Source organism: Diabrotica virgifera, chromosome 2 (genome assembly GCF_917563875.1).
Source record: "Diabrotica virgifera virgifera chromosome 2, PGI_DIABVI_V3a".
Lineage (NCBI taxonomy): Eukaryota > Metazoa > Arthropoda > Insecta > Coleoptera > Chrysomelidae > Diabrotica > Diabrotica virgifera.
In genome coordinates, this window is record NC_065444.1 from 141,425,498 (window position 1) to 141,440,708 (window position 15,211).

Below are 15,211 nucleotides of genomic sequence, written 5' to 3' on the forward strand. Positions count from 1 at the left end.
AAAAATTAAGAGAAAAAAATCTGTAGTCGAAGCAGAATTAATTAAGAAAAATAAATGTACTGATTTATTTGATATTACGGCAAGTGATTTCAAAACAATGAAAATTGAAAACTGCTACTTGTATTATGTAAAAATAAAGATGAGCGTGATAAAATGACAAATAGTGAACTAATTCTTTAAGACGACATTGCAGTTGCAAAAAATTCATTAAACCTACTCTATCAAAAATATAATATTTTGTTGTTCCTTCATAAATTTTTGTTGAGGCCGTTCAACTATTACGTAACGCAATTTTTAAAGATTTTTGATCCCTACTCCCCACTATGTAACGCACCGTAACGTTTTTCTGTACCCCCTGCCCCTACCTAAACGTTACGTAACACCCAAATGACCATTTTAACCTAAATTAAACAATTAGGTTGCGAAAAGTACGGGAAACTCTTTAAAATAATAACTTAATTTTTTTAATCGCATTTGAGGTAATAATGAAAACTTACAAATAATAATCTTTTACTACTAATTTTACAGTTTTTTACATTTTCCCTTCTTGGCCCCAGCCTTACATATATTTTGGCTTCATCCTTTATTGTTCTTCTTATGCATTCTTCTAGTTTACCTTTTTTTTTAATAAAATCTTAAAACAAAATAATATATTTATTATTTCAACAGTTAGTTTAAAATAAAATTTTATTCTGAACAAATTAAAATTAAAATCAGATGTACCTAGGTAGAAACATAGGTAGGTAGGTATGTAAAAAGCAATTCAATAATAATTACAGTTAGGTACTGCTCCTCTGTTCAGGGTTTGTCAGCCACTCAGACTCTTTCATCACAGACATCCGGAGAGCAAACGAAGAGGGTTCCGGAATTAATAAGCCAGTTGCATTAACTTCGTCTTTGTCGAGCCAATCGGCATCTTCAGATGATGTATTTTCTTCAGCTCGTTTTATACTGATGGACAAAAGGAATCATAAGGCATCTGCTTAAACTCTTCCAGTGGAGGCGAGAGATCAACGGAGAACCACACAAGAAGTAGTGAAAACTTGCATGAACTTTTGTCCAACTGGCTAGGTACTATGAGCTTGCTTAGGGTTTGAAGGATTGGGCAGGGTGGCGATAGAAAACCCGGAAAAACAGATTTAATGCACTCCTCGAACGAGAACAGTAGGACTCGTCAGCGCATTTAATTACTTGAAAGAAATATTTTGATTCACGGACATGCTGTACCATGCCAGATTAGGTTCTGCTGCTTCTTCTAGATTTTAGACTATCTTCAGGCTTCCTATATTCTGCCGAAACATGATAGTCGTCAACTTTCATTACCCTCCAGACTTTGCCAAGTGTCTCCCCAGCGTGCTGAAAATTAAGTTTATTCCGGTGGTGTGGTTGACGGAATTAATAAAAAATAAGTGTAACAACGAACAGTAATATATTTATTTATTTTGGGTAAACAAGCGGTGTTTTGCTTATATCTCGAAAGAGGGTTGTTTGTTAGCGCGAGCGAGGGTGTGTCTGCATCGTTCGCATGCTGTGTAGAGACTGGCTTTGCCGGACCACCAACTATTATATCAACTGGTTTGCGGTTTTGCGATAATGGCCAGAAAGGGCCATAAATTACTGCATCTGCCTTTTAAAAGATGAGAACCTTTTTGTATTTTAAGAAGTTGACATAAAGAGTGTGGCGATCTGACGTAATCCATTAGTGTTTCCTTAAAAAAAAACAATAATTTTATACAATCTGTTTAGGGATACATTTTGGTTTCTCGAAATCAACGGCCCTTGTTGGCATATGGTTTGTATATTACATGTGAGTTTTAAATGACTAATGTTGTTTCGTTTTGAGAAAAGTTATTAAAAATTAAGAAAATAAAATTAGCAAAAATAGTAATTAAAGCGTATCGCTATAAGTTTTTCCAAATTTTCATCAATTGTAATTTCTTTTTGGTCGAGATGAGAACCAAAATGTTCATGCGGCAGGATGACGTCTGACAGACGTTTGCTGAGAGGGGCCATGCGTCACTCAACTCGGTTGTATGCGCTCTGCCGAGCACCCAGGAGCATTAGACAATATATGGCGTCCAGGTTGTACTATTTAAAGTGTTGAAGGCAACGTTCTTGACTTTCAATGTAACATGGGTTTTCATACGGCCCCACTGGCTTCACACTGTTCGAATCTGTCATCATAAAGAGTTTGAATGCAGAAAGTTTGAATCAGAAAGGTGTTTCAGAAAAAGGTAACACCGTCTCTAGCATAGGTGAAAAACTGAAAAATAATAAGGTAAATGTACTAGTAGTTGACATTATAAGAAGAAAAAAAACCATTATTTAGCCTCAAACCGATGTGGTTGAACTTTACTAAAAAATATATGTATATTCAAGTAATCTAATCCTTCCTGAATATTTAACAAATAAATTTTTAGACAATTGTGCTTTCTAAATATTTTTTATAAATTTTACAAAAATTGTTGCAAAAGTGTCAGTATTTGACACAACAAAATGAAAAAAAATTAGTAGTTGATACATCGAAGGTTTAGTAATTGACACTCAAATATGTATTGAGAACTTTATTAAGAATATGTAATTATAAGAGATGAACTTTATTAATGTTATGTAATTATAGTATAATAAAATATTTAAATTCAGAAATTCAACCATCTACATCTACTGAATCTGGAAACTGATACTTTATTATTTCTCCTGAAATGAGTGTCTGAGGTTGGGGCAGCCTTTTGATGAAATGTTACTACACTCACATCTTTATCATTAATTCGAATTGAAGTTTTGCTGTCATCACAATAATTCATTCCCACAACTTCAGCTTCACAATTATTGAAATTTTTTTGTATTACACATACAAACTTATAGTCTCTTTTCTTTCCAGGGAATTTTGCAAGTACATAATCCCCCTCCATATAATTTACATGATCACTATTATCTTTATCACTGCAATCACCTGTTTCAAAAGATATATCATCAAGACTGCTACCAGATTCAACCCATGATTCATTATCATCACTTGATGATGATTCTTGCTTTTTGTTAGTAACTTTATTTTTTTTCTTAACCAATTTCGGTGTCTGATTTTTAGCAAAGTTTTTTTCTTCTCTTTTCTTTTGCCTCTCATCTGCTCTTTTCTTTTTTTCTTCAAGTAGCTTGATCTTCTTATTTTCTTTATTTTCGTGATAAGTTTGCCATTATTTTGAACTAGCCACTGAAGGCACTTTTTCCAGTCTTCTTTTTTTTACTGAGGATACTCTGGGTTCAGGCCAAAACAGTATTCGTTTAAAAGGAGAGGGTATAATTTCATTTGATGTAGAAGGAGTAGGTAATTCTTCCATTGCTGAAGACGGAACTTGTGATTGTGTTGATGAAGAAGCACAAGTTGGACTAGTGTGACCTTCCCAAATATCCGAAATATTTATATCTCTTTCAGCCTCAGATTGGTTTAATAACTCACCTATTTCATACTGTTCTTCACAGTATCGTTTCGACAATCATAGAGTGAAGGTCGCTCCAATATTATTGTCTTCGGTGTTTTCAAAATAATTGCTATTGTGATATTTTGTGAATTTATTTAATTAGTGCTAATAAACTGATATATTAGAGTCATAAAGTTTTTCAACAAAAACTAGGTAAATATGGAAGCAGAGTCAATAGGTTCTGGCGAACCGCCTGACCAAAACAACTCTAAAAAAACTAATATGGATAACAACAGGTCTGTAAATAATTTAATCGATTTTGATAATAGGTATAAATCTGATGACAAGGCACCATTCTTTGTTTATATTGAACATAAAAATTCTAGTATTGGAAGATTATTTCCAATCAGGGTCGGTTCTTTTTTGTTAAATGATCCTTTAATAAAACATGATGTAGTAGACATAAAAACGGTAGGTATTAGTAGGGTAAAAGTCATATTAAAAACTTATTCTGCAGCAAATAAATTAATTAATCATGAATTGATAATTAAAAACGATCTAATAGCATATATCCCTAAATTTTACACGCACAGAAAGGGCGTAGTCAGAATGGTTGACACGTTCTTTTCGGAGGATTACCTGAAAGACGCAATCATTTCTGAAAAGCAGGTGGTGAATGTACAAAGAATGCAAAGAAAGATAACCAACAGCGACGGTACTACTCAATTAGTACCAAGACAAATAATTATTGTAGAATTTTTGGGCAATGAAGTTCCCCAAAACATAATAATTAACTTATGTAACTTCGTAGTTGATCCTTACGTGCATCCAGTGGTCCAATGCTACAAATGTCTTATGTACGGACACAGCTCTAGATTATGTAAATCCAAGGAGAGTAAATGTAAAAAATGTACAGACACTTCTCATACAGAAGAAAATTGTAGTGGAAATAATCTATGCATATATTGTAAAACTAACGAGCACACCTCGTTGTCAAGAAAGTGTCCAATATACGAGAAACAGAGAAAAATCAAGACAATAATGGCAACAGAAAATATAAATTTCAAAGAAGCAGAGCAACTACATAACAACCCGAACTACGCAAAAATAACTACTAATAATAGATTTGCTATTTTAAATAACATTACTAATTTTCCAAGCTTACCTAACCCAACTAACAATACCTCTAATTTCACATTAAATAATCCGGCAAAAAGATTTAGTAACACAACAAATACAGCTAATAAACGTAAAGCAACTTCTCCTCCAATTCTACCCCATTCCTCTGCCTCAACTAGCAAAAGACCCACCCCTAAATCTAATCCGATAATCCCTAATCCTTACAGGGACGAATTTATTGACTATAAAGAGAAACTTATATTACTTGTGACATCTCATATAAACCAACTCATAGATACTACTAATCAATCTCAACCCATATGCAATTTAGAAAATGAATTAAGAAAACTTATTTCTAATAATCTAGAAGATACAGGTACTAACACAGAAACGGATAATATAGGGACTAGTCTTAATGACAGCAGTCACTAACTTCCAAATGGATAAACACAATCAGCCTAGTCAATCATTATTAAATATTTTACAATGGAATTGTAGATCTTTAGTTAGCAATAGGGATAATCTTGTAAATTATATTAATAATTTTCATGTAGATATTATTATTTTATCCGAAACTTGGTTGAAAAGCCAAATGGATTTTAAATTAAAAGGATATAATTTTGTTTCAAAATGTCGTGACAGCGGATATGGTGGCGTAGGTATTTTCATATTAAAGAGCATTGATTATCAAATAATAAACATTAACTATAATTTTAATAGTGGAATAGAAGTGTGTGCAGTCTTACTTAATAAAATTAATATATCTTTTGTGTCTATATATAGACCTCCTGACATCAGAGTAGATAAAACAGATTGGATACATTTATTCAAACAATTTGATTTTAATAAAACAGTTTTTTGTGGTGATTTTAATGCCCACCATTGCATGTGGGGCCCGATCCCGGATGACCGTAATGGTAGAACTTTAGTCGAAAGTATGGATTTTCTCGAACTAGTCTTTCAAAATGACGGAACACCTACTAGAATCGGTCCAAGTGGGAATCAGTCTGCCGTTGATTTGACTATCACATCAGCTACATTAACAAACCGTATAAACTGGTCAGTACACTCTGACACACTGGGATCCGATCATTTTCCTATTAAAATAGAACTTAAAATTAATCCTTCTTCTTTTCTTATTAATTCATCAACCAAATGGAATGAATCCCGCGCTGACTGGAAACTGTTCCATACATATTTAGAGAATCAACTTTCTACCTTTTCAACAACCGATGATCTTTCAAACGATGAGCAGACAGCTCAACTTTTTCAAACTATTTCCATTGTCGCCTCTAAATCTATGCCCATAAAGAAACCCTTTACTCCTTCAACCCCAAGGCCCTATTGGTGGGATGAGGAATGTACACATATAATAAAAAAACGATCAGAAGCTTTAAAAGCATACCGAATGCAAAGTAACTATAATAATTACATAATTTATAAAAACATTGCAGCCCAAACCAGACGGTTATTTAAAATGAAAAAAAAAATGTAGCTGGATTCATTTTTTAAATAGCTTGAACAAAAGTACTCCTCTCTCAAAAATTTGGAGAACTGTAAGATCATTTTCCAACAATAATCAATACAATAAGAAACCACAACTTTCTGAAGATCTCATTAATAAATTACTAGATTAACTTGCACCTTCATCTGCCCCAGGTAATATTGCTGATAATAACATAGACATTTTTCGTTTTAATACTAACATAGATCACATGTCAAAACCTTTTACTTTTTCAGAACTAGAGTTTGCTCTTAAAAAAAGCAGAAATACAGCACCTGGTTTAGATGGTTTTACCTATAAAATATTGGACAAATTGCCATTAAATGCTAAACACATTCTCTTACAAATCTTTAATAATTGGTGGTTGAAACAAGAATATTGCGACACTTTAAAAAATATAGTCATATGTCCTATACTTAAATTCAACAAAAATCCAGAACTTCCATCATCTTATAGGCCCATCTCCTTATTATCATGTGTAACAAAATCTCTTGAAAGACTAATAAAATTGAGAGTAGAACATCTTTTAGAAAGTAAAGCAGTTTTTCCCTATTCACAGTATGGATTTCGTAGAGGTCGAGGCACAATTGATGCTCTCATACATTTAGTTTCGGATATTCAACTTTGCTTCTCAAAGAACGAATTTATGCTATGTTTGTTTATAGATTTAAAGGGTGCGTATGACGTGGTTGATTTGGATATATTATATTCAAAAATGGTGGCATGTGGTATCGATAAAAGATTATCTGTAAATATATTAAATTTGTATGTTAACAGAAAAATATATTTACGTGACCATAATAATGTATTACACGGTCCAAGAATATTATATAACGGTCTTCCACAAGGCTCAATTCTAAGCCCTTTGTTATTTAATGTTTACACTGCAGATCTGCATGACCTGATAGATGACAAATGTAAAATAATACAGTATGCCGATGATATATGTTTATATACCAGCCATAAATCCTACGATGATTGTATGTTTAATCTAAAACGTAACTTTAGGAATATAGATAGGTGGGTTAAAAACATGGGATTTAGCATATCAAAAGATAAGTCTTCGATTGTATGTTTTACAAGACGTAGACAAAAAATCAGAGGCAAATGCCATATAGGTGATTATGCTTTTCCCTTAGAAGAAGAGTATAAGTATCTGGGCACGATCCTAGATAAAAAAACTCTTGTGGTCTAGCCATATAAAATATGTGAAACAAAAGTCAGAGCGTGGAATTAACCTTCTGCGTTTCGTTTCCAAAAAAAGTTGGGGTGCAGACCAATATATTTCCTTAATGTTTTATAGATCCTACATACGATCCATTCTAGATTATGGCTGTATTCTTTATGGTTCTACTTGCAAAACAAATATTTTAACACTAGACAGAATACAATATAAATCTATAAAAATCTGTCTAGGAGCTATGATGTCCTCACCAAGTCATGCAGTTCTAGCAGAAGCTCAAGAACCACCTTTATACATACGTAGGCAAATATTAGCAAACAAATGTCTAATAAAATACAGAACGTTTAATACAACTATGGTTCACAAAATAGGTCTGCTTTCGACAGAAAATTTAACAAATTCTTACTGGAGGATAAAAAATTCGCCTCCTCTTACAGAATCTTTTATCGATACGAATCTTTACCAACCTTATATTTCACAGCTACCAAAATTTCCTATTTTCGAACATGACTTTGAAGTTCTGATAGACAAACCAACCATTATAATGCCATCTTATTCAGACTTGCCAACTTTAACAAATCTTATATTTAAATCCATACTAAACAAATTAGGGAAAAATTTAACAGTAATTTATACAGATGGATCAAAAACAGATGAAAGTACTGGTTTCGCATTTTTTGTTTCAAACAACAATTATGCAGAAAAATACCGAATTCCGGATTGCTGTTCTATTTTTACAGCCGAGGCTGCTGCCATACAGAAAGCACTAACTTGGTGTGCTTCTAATTATTGCGAGAACGTTGTAGTAGTCTCAGACTCTCAGGCAGTACTACAAGCTATTTGTAGCCATCCATTAGATAATTTCCAAAACTCCAGTATTCTTGATATCAAAAAAACATTACATAATCTAAAATCCACTAAAAAAACAGTTACTTTACTGTGGGTTAAAGGACATAGCGGAGTGGTTGGAAACGAAATAGTGGACGGAATGGCAAAAAATACATCCGACATACCAGAAATCACAAACATTTTCAACTTCAAAGACCTATTTTCTGTCATCAGAAGTGTTGGCAGGGAAAGATGGAGGTCCAAATACGAAGATGTTCAGCAGACATCAAGAAATCATTACTTTTCTATTCACCCATTATTACCCAAATGTATACCTCATTTTAACTACAATTATAACAAAGTACATTCCTCATTAATAACCCGGCTAAAACTTAACCATGGCCTTTTTCCAGAGCATCTACATAGGATTGGAATCTATGAAACTCCCTTCTGTCCGTGTAACTATGAGTCCATCGGGGATCTGAACCATGTATTCTTGGATTGTCTTAATCATAGGGATCAGACTCAAAACTTATATTTAGGTTTAATTAACCTTAACATTAGCCTTCCAGTTAGCATCAGCAATCTTTTATCTTATTCTGACAAATCTATATTTAATATCTTAATCAAGTTTATAAATGATTCTAAGATAAAAATTTAAACATATCTATAACAAAATTCTGTGGCAAAAAGACGCTTTGTCTAATGCCATCTCTTTCCACACACACACACACACACACACACACACACACACACACACACACACACACACACACACACACACACACACACACACACACACACACACACACACACACACACACACACACATACTGTTCTTCGGCTGGTTTATTACCTTCAACATTAGGGTTGTCTTCATCCTTTGGTATGTCCTCAATATAAGTGGCATCGTCCATAATGTTGTCTTCATCATCTGGTTCTTTGGCACCTTGTTTCGCTTTCAAATTGTTTATTTCTTCTTCTAAAAGACTGTATTTTATGCAAATGTTTTTGTAACAGTGAAAACGAGATAAATCTTCATTGTCATTGTTCCATTCTAGGCTTGTTTTGAAAAGAGCTAGGTTTTCTTTATCAATATGTTTCTCTATAAAGTTTTTCCCTTGTTCCATTTCCTGTACTTCCTGTATTTTCTTTGAAATGTCTATTTTCTCATTGTTAAACCTAATCGCACCAACATCCCAGGGAACCAAGCCACATTTTCGGAAACCATTTTTTAAAATTGATGGCATTAATCTTTCCTCTAGAACTTTTTTCAAAAGAGGACAGAAGTGAATTTTCCTTAAAACTGGGAAAGCCTGATTCTCAATCCGCCACTGGTGTACTGCATTTTTCCAACCCCCTTTCAAAGAACGAAATACAGCAACATCCATTGGTTGAAGCAACTGTGTTGCATTTGGATGAAGGGCTACCAATATAATACCATGTTCAGCGCAAAATCTACTAGTGTGTAATGTTAAATGGGATGAATGTCCATCAATGAATAGAAATACAGGGCGAGAGATTTTGCTTAGTGTCAACCACTTATCAAAAATATTTGTAATGAACTCATAAAAAGTAGCTCCTGTCATCCATCCACTTTCTGACCTACCAATACCCCATTCTTCAGGAACACTAAGTGCCAGTTCTTTTGGAATTCTCTCATATTTAAATATGACCATTGGTGGTGCTAGTTTACCAGCAGCATTACCTGTTAGGCAACCTGCAAGTACTGTTAGGCATTCTTTCTCATCGGGATTAACTTGTTGGTAAACAGTTTTGTCACCCTTTCTTGCCAATACTTTGTTTCCTTTGGGGTTAAGGAAAAATGCACTTTCATCTGCATTAAATACTCGATTTGGGTCATTAAGAATCTCTTCATAGTTGTTCTCTCTAAAATAATTATAAACTTCTCTGAACCATTTTTGAATGTCTTCTTTTGTTACCGCTGACCTTGTGGGTGTTAGATTTTGAGCAACTCTGTTACTTATTTCGGGATTTCTTTTTAAGAATCCAGTAAACCATGTTCTTCCTGGCTTGTCATCTTTCAAGGGATTCTGTTTATTCAGTTCCTTCATAAGCACCTGAAACAAGAAGAAAACTAAAAATTTTTTTCTTTGAAATAATATTAAAACTTTTAGTACCTCACTGCTCATAAGCTGCTGTTGTTGTATAGGAAAACCGGCTCTGGATACATGAGTAATCCACTTCACTAAAATCTTCTCCTGATCTTCCTTCAGGTATGGTTCTGGGCCCATTTTTCTTTTCCGTGGAGTTTTGCCTTTTGACTTGTACAACAAAGTCACTCTGGGTATACCATACTTCTTTGCTGTTGTTGAAACTGGCTTTCCACATAGTACTTCCTCGATAGCTTTCTCCATAGCTTCTTCTGTATATCGGAACATTTGTCCTTTTATAGGAGGCATGTTTTTAACTGAAAATTTTTGTTTTAGTAGTTGACATCCAAAGTGTTCCAGTAGTTGACATAGTGTCAACTACTAGATAGGGTGGATACATTTACGTGATATTTAAAATATAAGTATACACATGATATACAATGAAAATCACAATAAAATATTATGTTTTTACAGTCCCAGTATAAAATGGTTAGTAGTTGACACCTATGTCAACTACTAGTATTGTTGTGTATTTGTGTGTTAGTAATTGACACCAAGCCTAAATTTTGTTTTGAGAATAAAACACACTTAAAACATTAGCAAGGTGTTACCTTAATATTCATTAGGGTGGTGCGAAAAAAGTCAAATTGATAATCCCGAAAAGTTGCGATTGGTAATTACAAGAAAAACAAAACAAAAATTATTAAAATCGGACTTTATCTTCCGATCCCGCAACGGGCCTAAAGATTATGAAAAAAATGAAATTTTACCTTTTTTTCTGAAATTTTTATTTATCCTCCATGTACGTTTTATTTATCGCTATAGTAAACTTTATTTACAGTTTGCATGGTTGAGTAATAAAAATAACAGTTTTACGCATCTAACGAATATCTTCCGATCCCGCAAGGTCCATCAAAATCTATAAAAATTTGAAATTTTCGATGATTTTGGTGAGTTTAAAAACATTTAGTTATCTCATTTTTCTCCTACATTGTGAAGTTTTTCGCTTGTTGAAGTTATACTTCTTTACCGGCGATAGAGGGTAAATTTTTATATGGGAAAACCTAGCGACCGGGCGCATGCGCATTATAACTTTGTTCTGATTGGATGTTCAAATGACATGTCAAAAATTATTCAATATGGCGGCTGTGGCACAGCTGTAGTTAGATTATTTATGGTTGTTGCGTTTTAAAATTTGTGTGAAAAGAAACAACAAACAAAAGTTAGTTAATAGTTATACTGCCTTTTTAAATAGTTTTCATATACCTATATTTTTGGACTTTTGGACTATTTTGGACAAGAAAAACTCATTCTAATTTGGTAAGCAGTTTTTATTATAATCATATTGTAATTATACATTTGGATTAGGTTGAAATACTTACATTTATTTTCTCAAGAATGCGGATTTTAGAGAGAAATCCCAAATTAGGTTCGATTTTTATTTTTAAATTATGATTTTTTGGCGTAGATTTATTTATCTAGTAGGTATGTAATGCTTTGATTTACATACTTAATTTGATTACCAACAAAAGTTCTACCAATCTTCATCTAATATATTGTTTTCTTACTGTTTTGTTATATTTTTATATTTTCTTCCACAAAAAACTACATAATTTAATTTTCAAAACAACTGTCAAACAGTAAAACGTTCAGTTACCGTATTTTTCCACATGATAAATAATGTGGGATTGGACGAGTGAGTCTACGCTTCGGTTACGAGTCAAAGCGGCACGAAATTCAAGGGTTCAATTCCCGATGCAAGTTTTATTTTTTTATGCATGTTATGATTGTAAGTATATTTGTTATATAATTATTTTTTTCAGAAAATGCGTATTTAAAATTTTTGCCAACAATTATTATCGTTCAGAAATCATTTTTTCTTTGTGGCATTTTTCAATGTGTTTGTGTGCGTTTTATTCTTTTATTTTTTTAAGTTTTTGGTATTGTCTTAAAAATCACATAATATGTAGTAGAAGTATAACTTCTTACGTGCGTACAAAGTACACACACATTCTTGTTTATATATTGTATGACAATACTTAAACAACCCAGAACTCACAACGAGGAGGTGGTTGCACTTCTAGCTCCACACGCACCCTTCTCTCCAACCAACCAATAAGTGTGATTTTTACATTATTTACATAGTAAATTTTCTTTTCATGTTTGTATCCAGCTTTTAAACGTCAACTTTGTATTGTGATTTGGTGGTAGAATCTGGCAGCATGGACCTTGATTTAAGTGTTACCCTTATGAATCCATCTCTTGATTCGGGGCCCACATACATTAGACCAGGGGTGACCAACTTAATCGGACACGAGATCTACTGTCTGCCTTTCTAATTCTCTGCGATCTACCAACTAGGAATTTTCGTAATATTTAGGACGGGAATAGGTAGGTAGGTAGATAAGTTTTCTTGCCATCGATCGACTGACCTAGGGGTCGCGATCGACGGGTTTGCCTCCCCTGCATTAGACGATGCTTCCGTGACCAAGGTGCCATTAGGCACCTCTCATCAGCTTGCGTGTGTCAGGGATAGTTTTGTACATTCCAGTCTGGTATGTCGCCCGATGTAATGCAAGAACTTATATCTTCATTTGACACTTCGAAGAAGTGGTGGAGAAGATAGTTTTGCAACAGTCTGCAATAGTTTTGCAGCATTATATTCCAGTCTATTATTTCAGTTTAGTACCGTGCTTCAAAATTTCAAGTAGGTACTAAGGAGAAAGGAAACACATTAGAGAGCTAGGGCTAAGGAGAGTGTTAAAAGTCGGATAGATTAAAGCCAAGGACAAACGTATTAGAAATTTCGTCCCTCCTACTTTAAATTTTGAAGCACAGGACTACACTGAAATATTAGATTGGAATGTTACAAAACTATCTTCTCCACCAGTTCTTCAAAGCGTTTCAAATGAAGATCTAAGTTGCTACATTATATCAGGCAACACACCAGACTGTAATGTACAAAACCATCCCTACCATACGCAAGCTGTCTAGCGGTACGTAGAGTTGGTCACGGAAGTATCGTCTAATGTATGTGGGACCCAATCAAGAGATGGATTCATCAAGGCAACCCTTAAATCAAGGTCCATGCTGCCAGATTTTACCACCAAATCAAAATTCAAAGTTGACGTTTAAAAGCTGGACACAAACAAATGAAAAAGAAATGTACTATGTAAATAATGTAAAAAACACACACTCATTGGTTTATGGAGAGAAGGGTGTGGGTGGAGTAAAAAGTGCAACCACTTTCTTGTTGTGAGTTCTGGGTCGTTTAAATATTATTATACAATATCTAAACAAGCGAAGAGCTTCACAATGCAACAGAAAAATGAGATAACTAAATGTTTTTTAATTTATTAAAATCATCAACAATTTCAAATTTTTATAGATTTTGATTGACCTTGCGGGATCAGAAGATATTCGTAAAGTGCGTAAAACTATTGTTTTTATTACTCAATCATGCAAACTGTAAATAAATTTTACTATAGCGATAAATAAAATGTACAGGGGGAATAAATAAAAATTTCCGAAAAAAAGGTAAAATTTCATTTTTTCATAATCTTTAGGCCCGTTGCGGGATCGGAAGATAAAGTCCGATTTGAATAATTTTTGTTTTGTTTTTCTTGTAATTACCAATCGCAACTTTTCCGCACTATAGCGATACTGAATTATCAACTTGACTTTTTTCGCACCACCCTAATATTCATATAACATAGTGATATAACTAAAACTACAGTCATTCATAATTTAATCAATAAATAGATTTTTTTTAAACTTACCTTCTTAATACTTTTGTTTAGAAAACTTGTTGCCACTTGAAGTTCACACAACACTCTGACAGAAATTTGGTGGGAATTTTCTGTTTCAAGGTTAAATAATTCTACTACTCGGAAAAATTAAAGAATACCCATGCGTCATCGATGATATGCATACGAATCAAATCAAAAATTTCTAGTCAAAACAACGTCTAAACAAGTTGATACTGAAAATAAACGTATGTGACTACTACCCCACCGTACGATTTTTCCCTATACGTAAGAATTTACCAATGTGATTCTTGTTCTGATAATATAATATATTATTTATCGTACTGTAATTATTTATTTGATATAGATTAATAATACGAAAAAATAATGAGTAAGCACATATAGTAGTATGAATTTCTCCATGTTAAAGTTTTCAGTGGACGTAAATAGTAACAATTTAAAAAATGTCGTTTATGTTAGGTACATTAGGTGATTTAAATGAAAGTAAACTTAATGAATTCAGATATTTGTTTGATACTTTACTATGCTGCTGAATTTTTAGTTTGTATAACAGAATACTTCAAATAGTGTAAACATTTGGACTTCTTATTTGAATAATTTATTCTCACCATTTTAACTTTTTCTAACTAGAGTTAGAACCGGGGTAGGAGAGACTCATAAGTTTCATGTGAAGGTAGGATTACATCAGGGCTCGGTGCTTAGTCCATATCCATTTTCATTGGTACGAGTTGAGATAAAAGAGTGCCAAGGAGACATTCCTTGGTATTTAATGTTTGCAGAGGATGTGGTGTTGACAGGGGATACTGAAAAGGAAATAGCAATAAGACTGGAGCAATGGAGACAGTGTCTGGAAGGAAAAGTTTTAAAATTAAGTAGGTCAAAAACGGAGTGTTGGGAATGTCCATTTAAAGATGAAGTTTTAAATCCAAATAGGATGGTAACCCTGGACAATGGGTCTATTGTAAAACGTGGTAGGTTTAACTATTTAGGATCTGTATTGCAGAGCAAAGGGGAGATAGATGGAGATGGCTGTAGTAGAGTAAGAGCTGGCTGGATGAAATGGAAGGAGTGGGTGGTGTATTGTGCGGCAGAAAAATTCCTATAAAACTAAAAGGTAAATTTTACAAGACCAGCTATGATGTGTGGCACTGAATGCTGGGCAATCAAAAAGAAAGAAGAACAATTGTAGCCTGTGGCTGAAATGGGAATGCTAAGGTGGATGAGCGGAGTAACAAGAAAGGATAGAATCAAAAATAAATATATTAGGGAAAGTTTAG

The 15,211-nt window shown here is 33.5% G+C and overlaps 1 protein-coding gene across 2 annotated transcripts; it reads right to left on the minus strand.

Moving 5' to 3' along the window:
* Positions 1-405: 405 nt before the first annotated feature.
* LOC126880248 (uncharacterized) lies at positions 406-14,108 on the minus strand. Of its 2 annotated transcripts, XM_050644016.1 has the most exons (4): positions 13,947-14,104; positions 10,195-10,484; positions 8,910-10,134; positions 406-1,709 (listed from the first exon to the last, which is right to left on the minus strand). In XM_050644016.1, the coding sequence occupies exons 2-4, from the start codon at positions 10,474-10,476 to the stop codon at positions 1,657-1,659; spliced, it is 1,560 nt and encodes a 519-aa protein (XP_050499973.1). In that variant the 5' UTR covers positions 10,477-10,484; positions 13,947-14,104; the 3' UTR covers positions 406-1,656. The 2 variants fall into 2 exon arrangements, with proteins under 2 accessions (XP_050499973.1, XP_050499972.1); XM_050644015.1 differs by lacking the exon at positions 406-1,709 and having other exon boundaries at positions 7,353-10,134; positions 13,947-14,108.
* Between the last annotated feature and the right edge of the window lie 1,103 nt (positions 14,109-15,211).

Coding starts and splice junctions, on each gene's coding strand:
- LOC126880248 (XM_050644015.1), bottom strand. CDS start 10,476: ATGCCTCCTATAAAAGGACAAATGTTCCGATATACAGAAGAAGCTATG. Junction 10,135..10,194: donor AGCAGCTTATGAGCAGTGAG/GTACTAAAAGTT, acceptor TTCTTGTTTCAG/GTGCTTATGAAGGAACTGAA.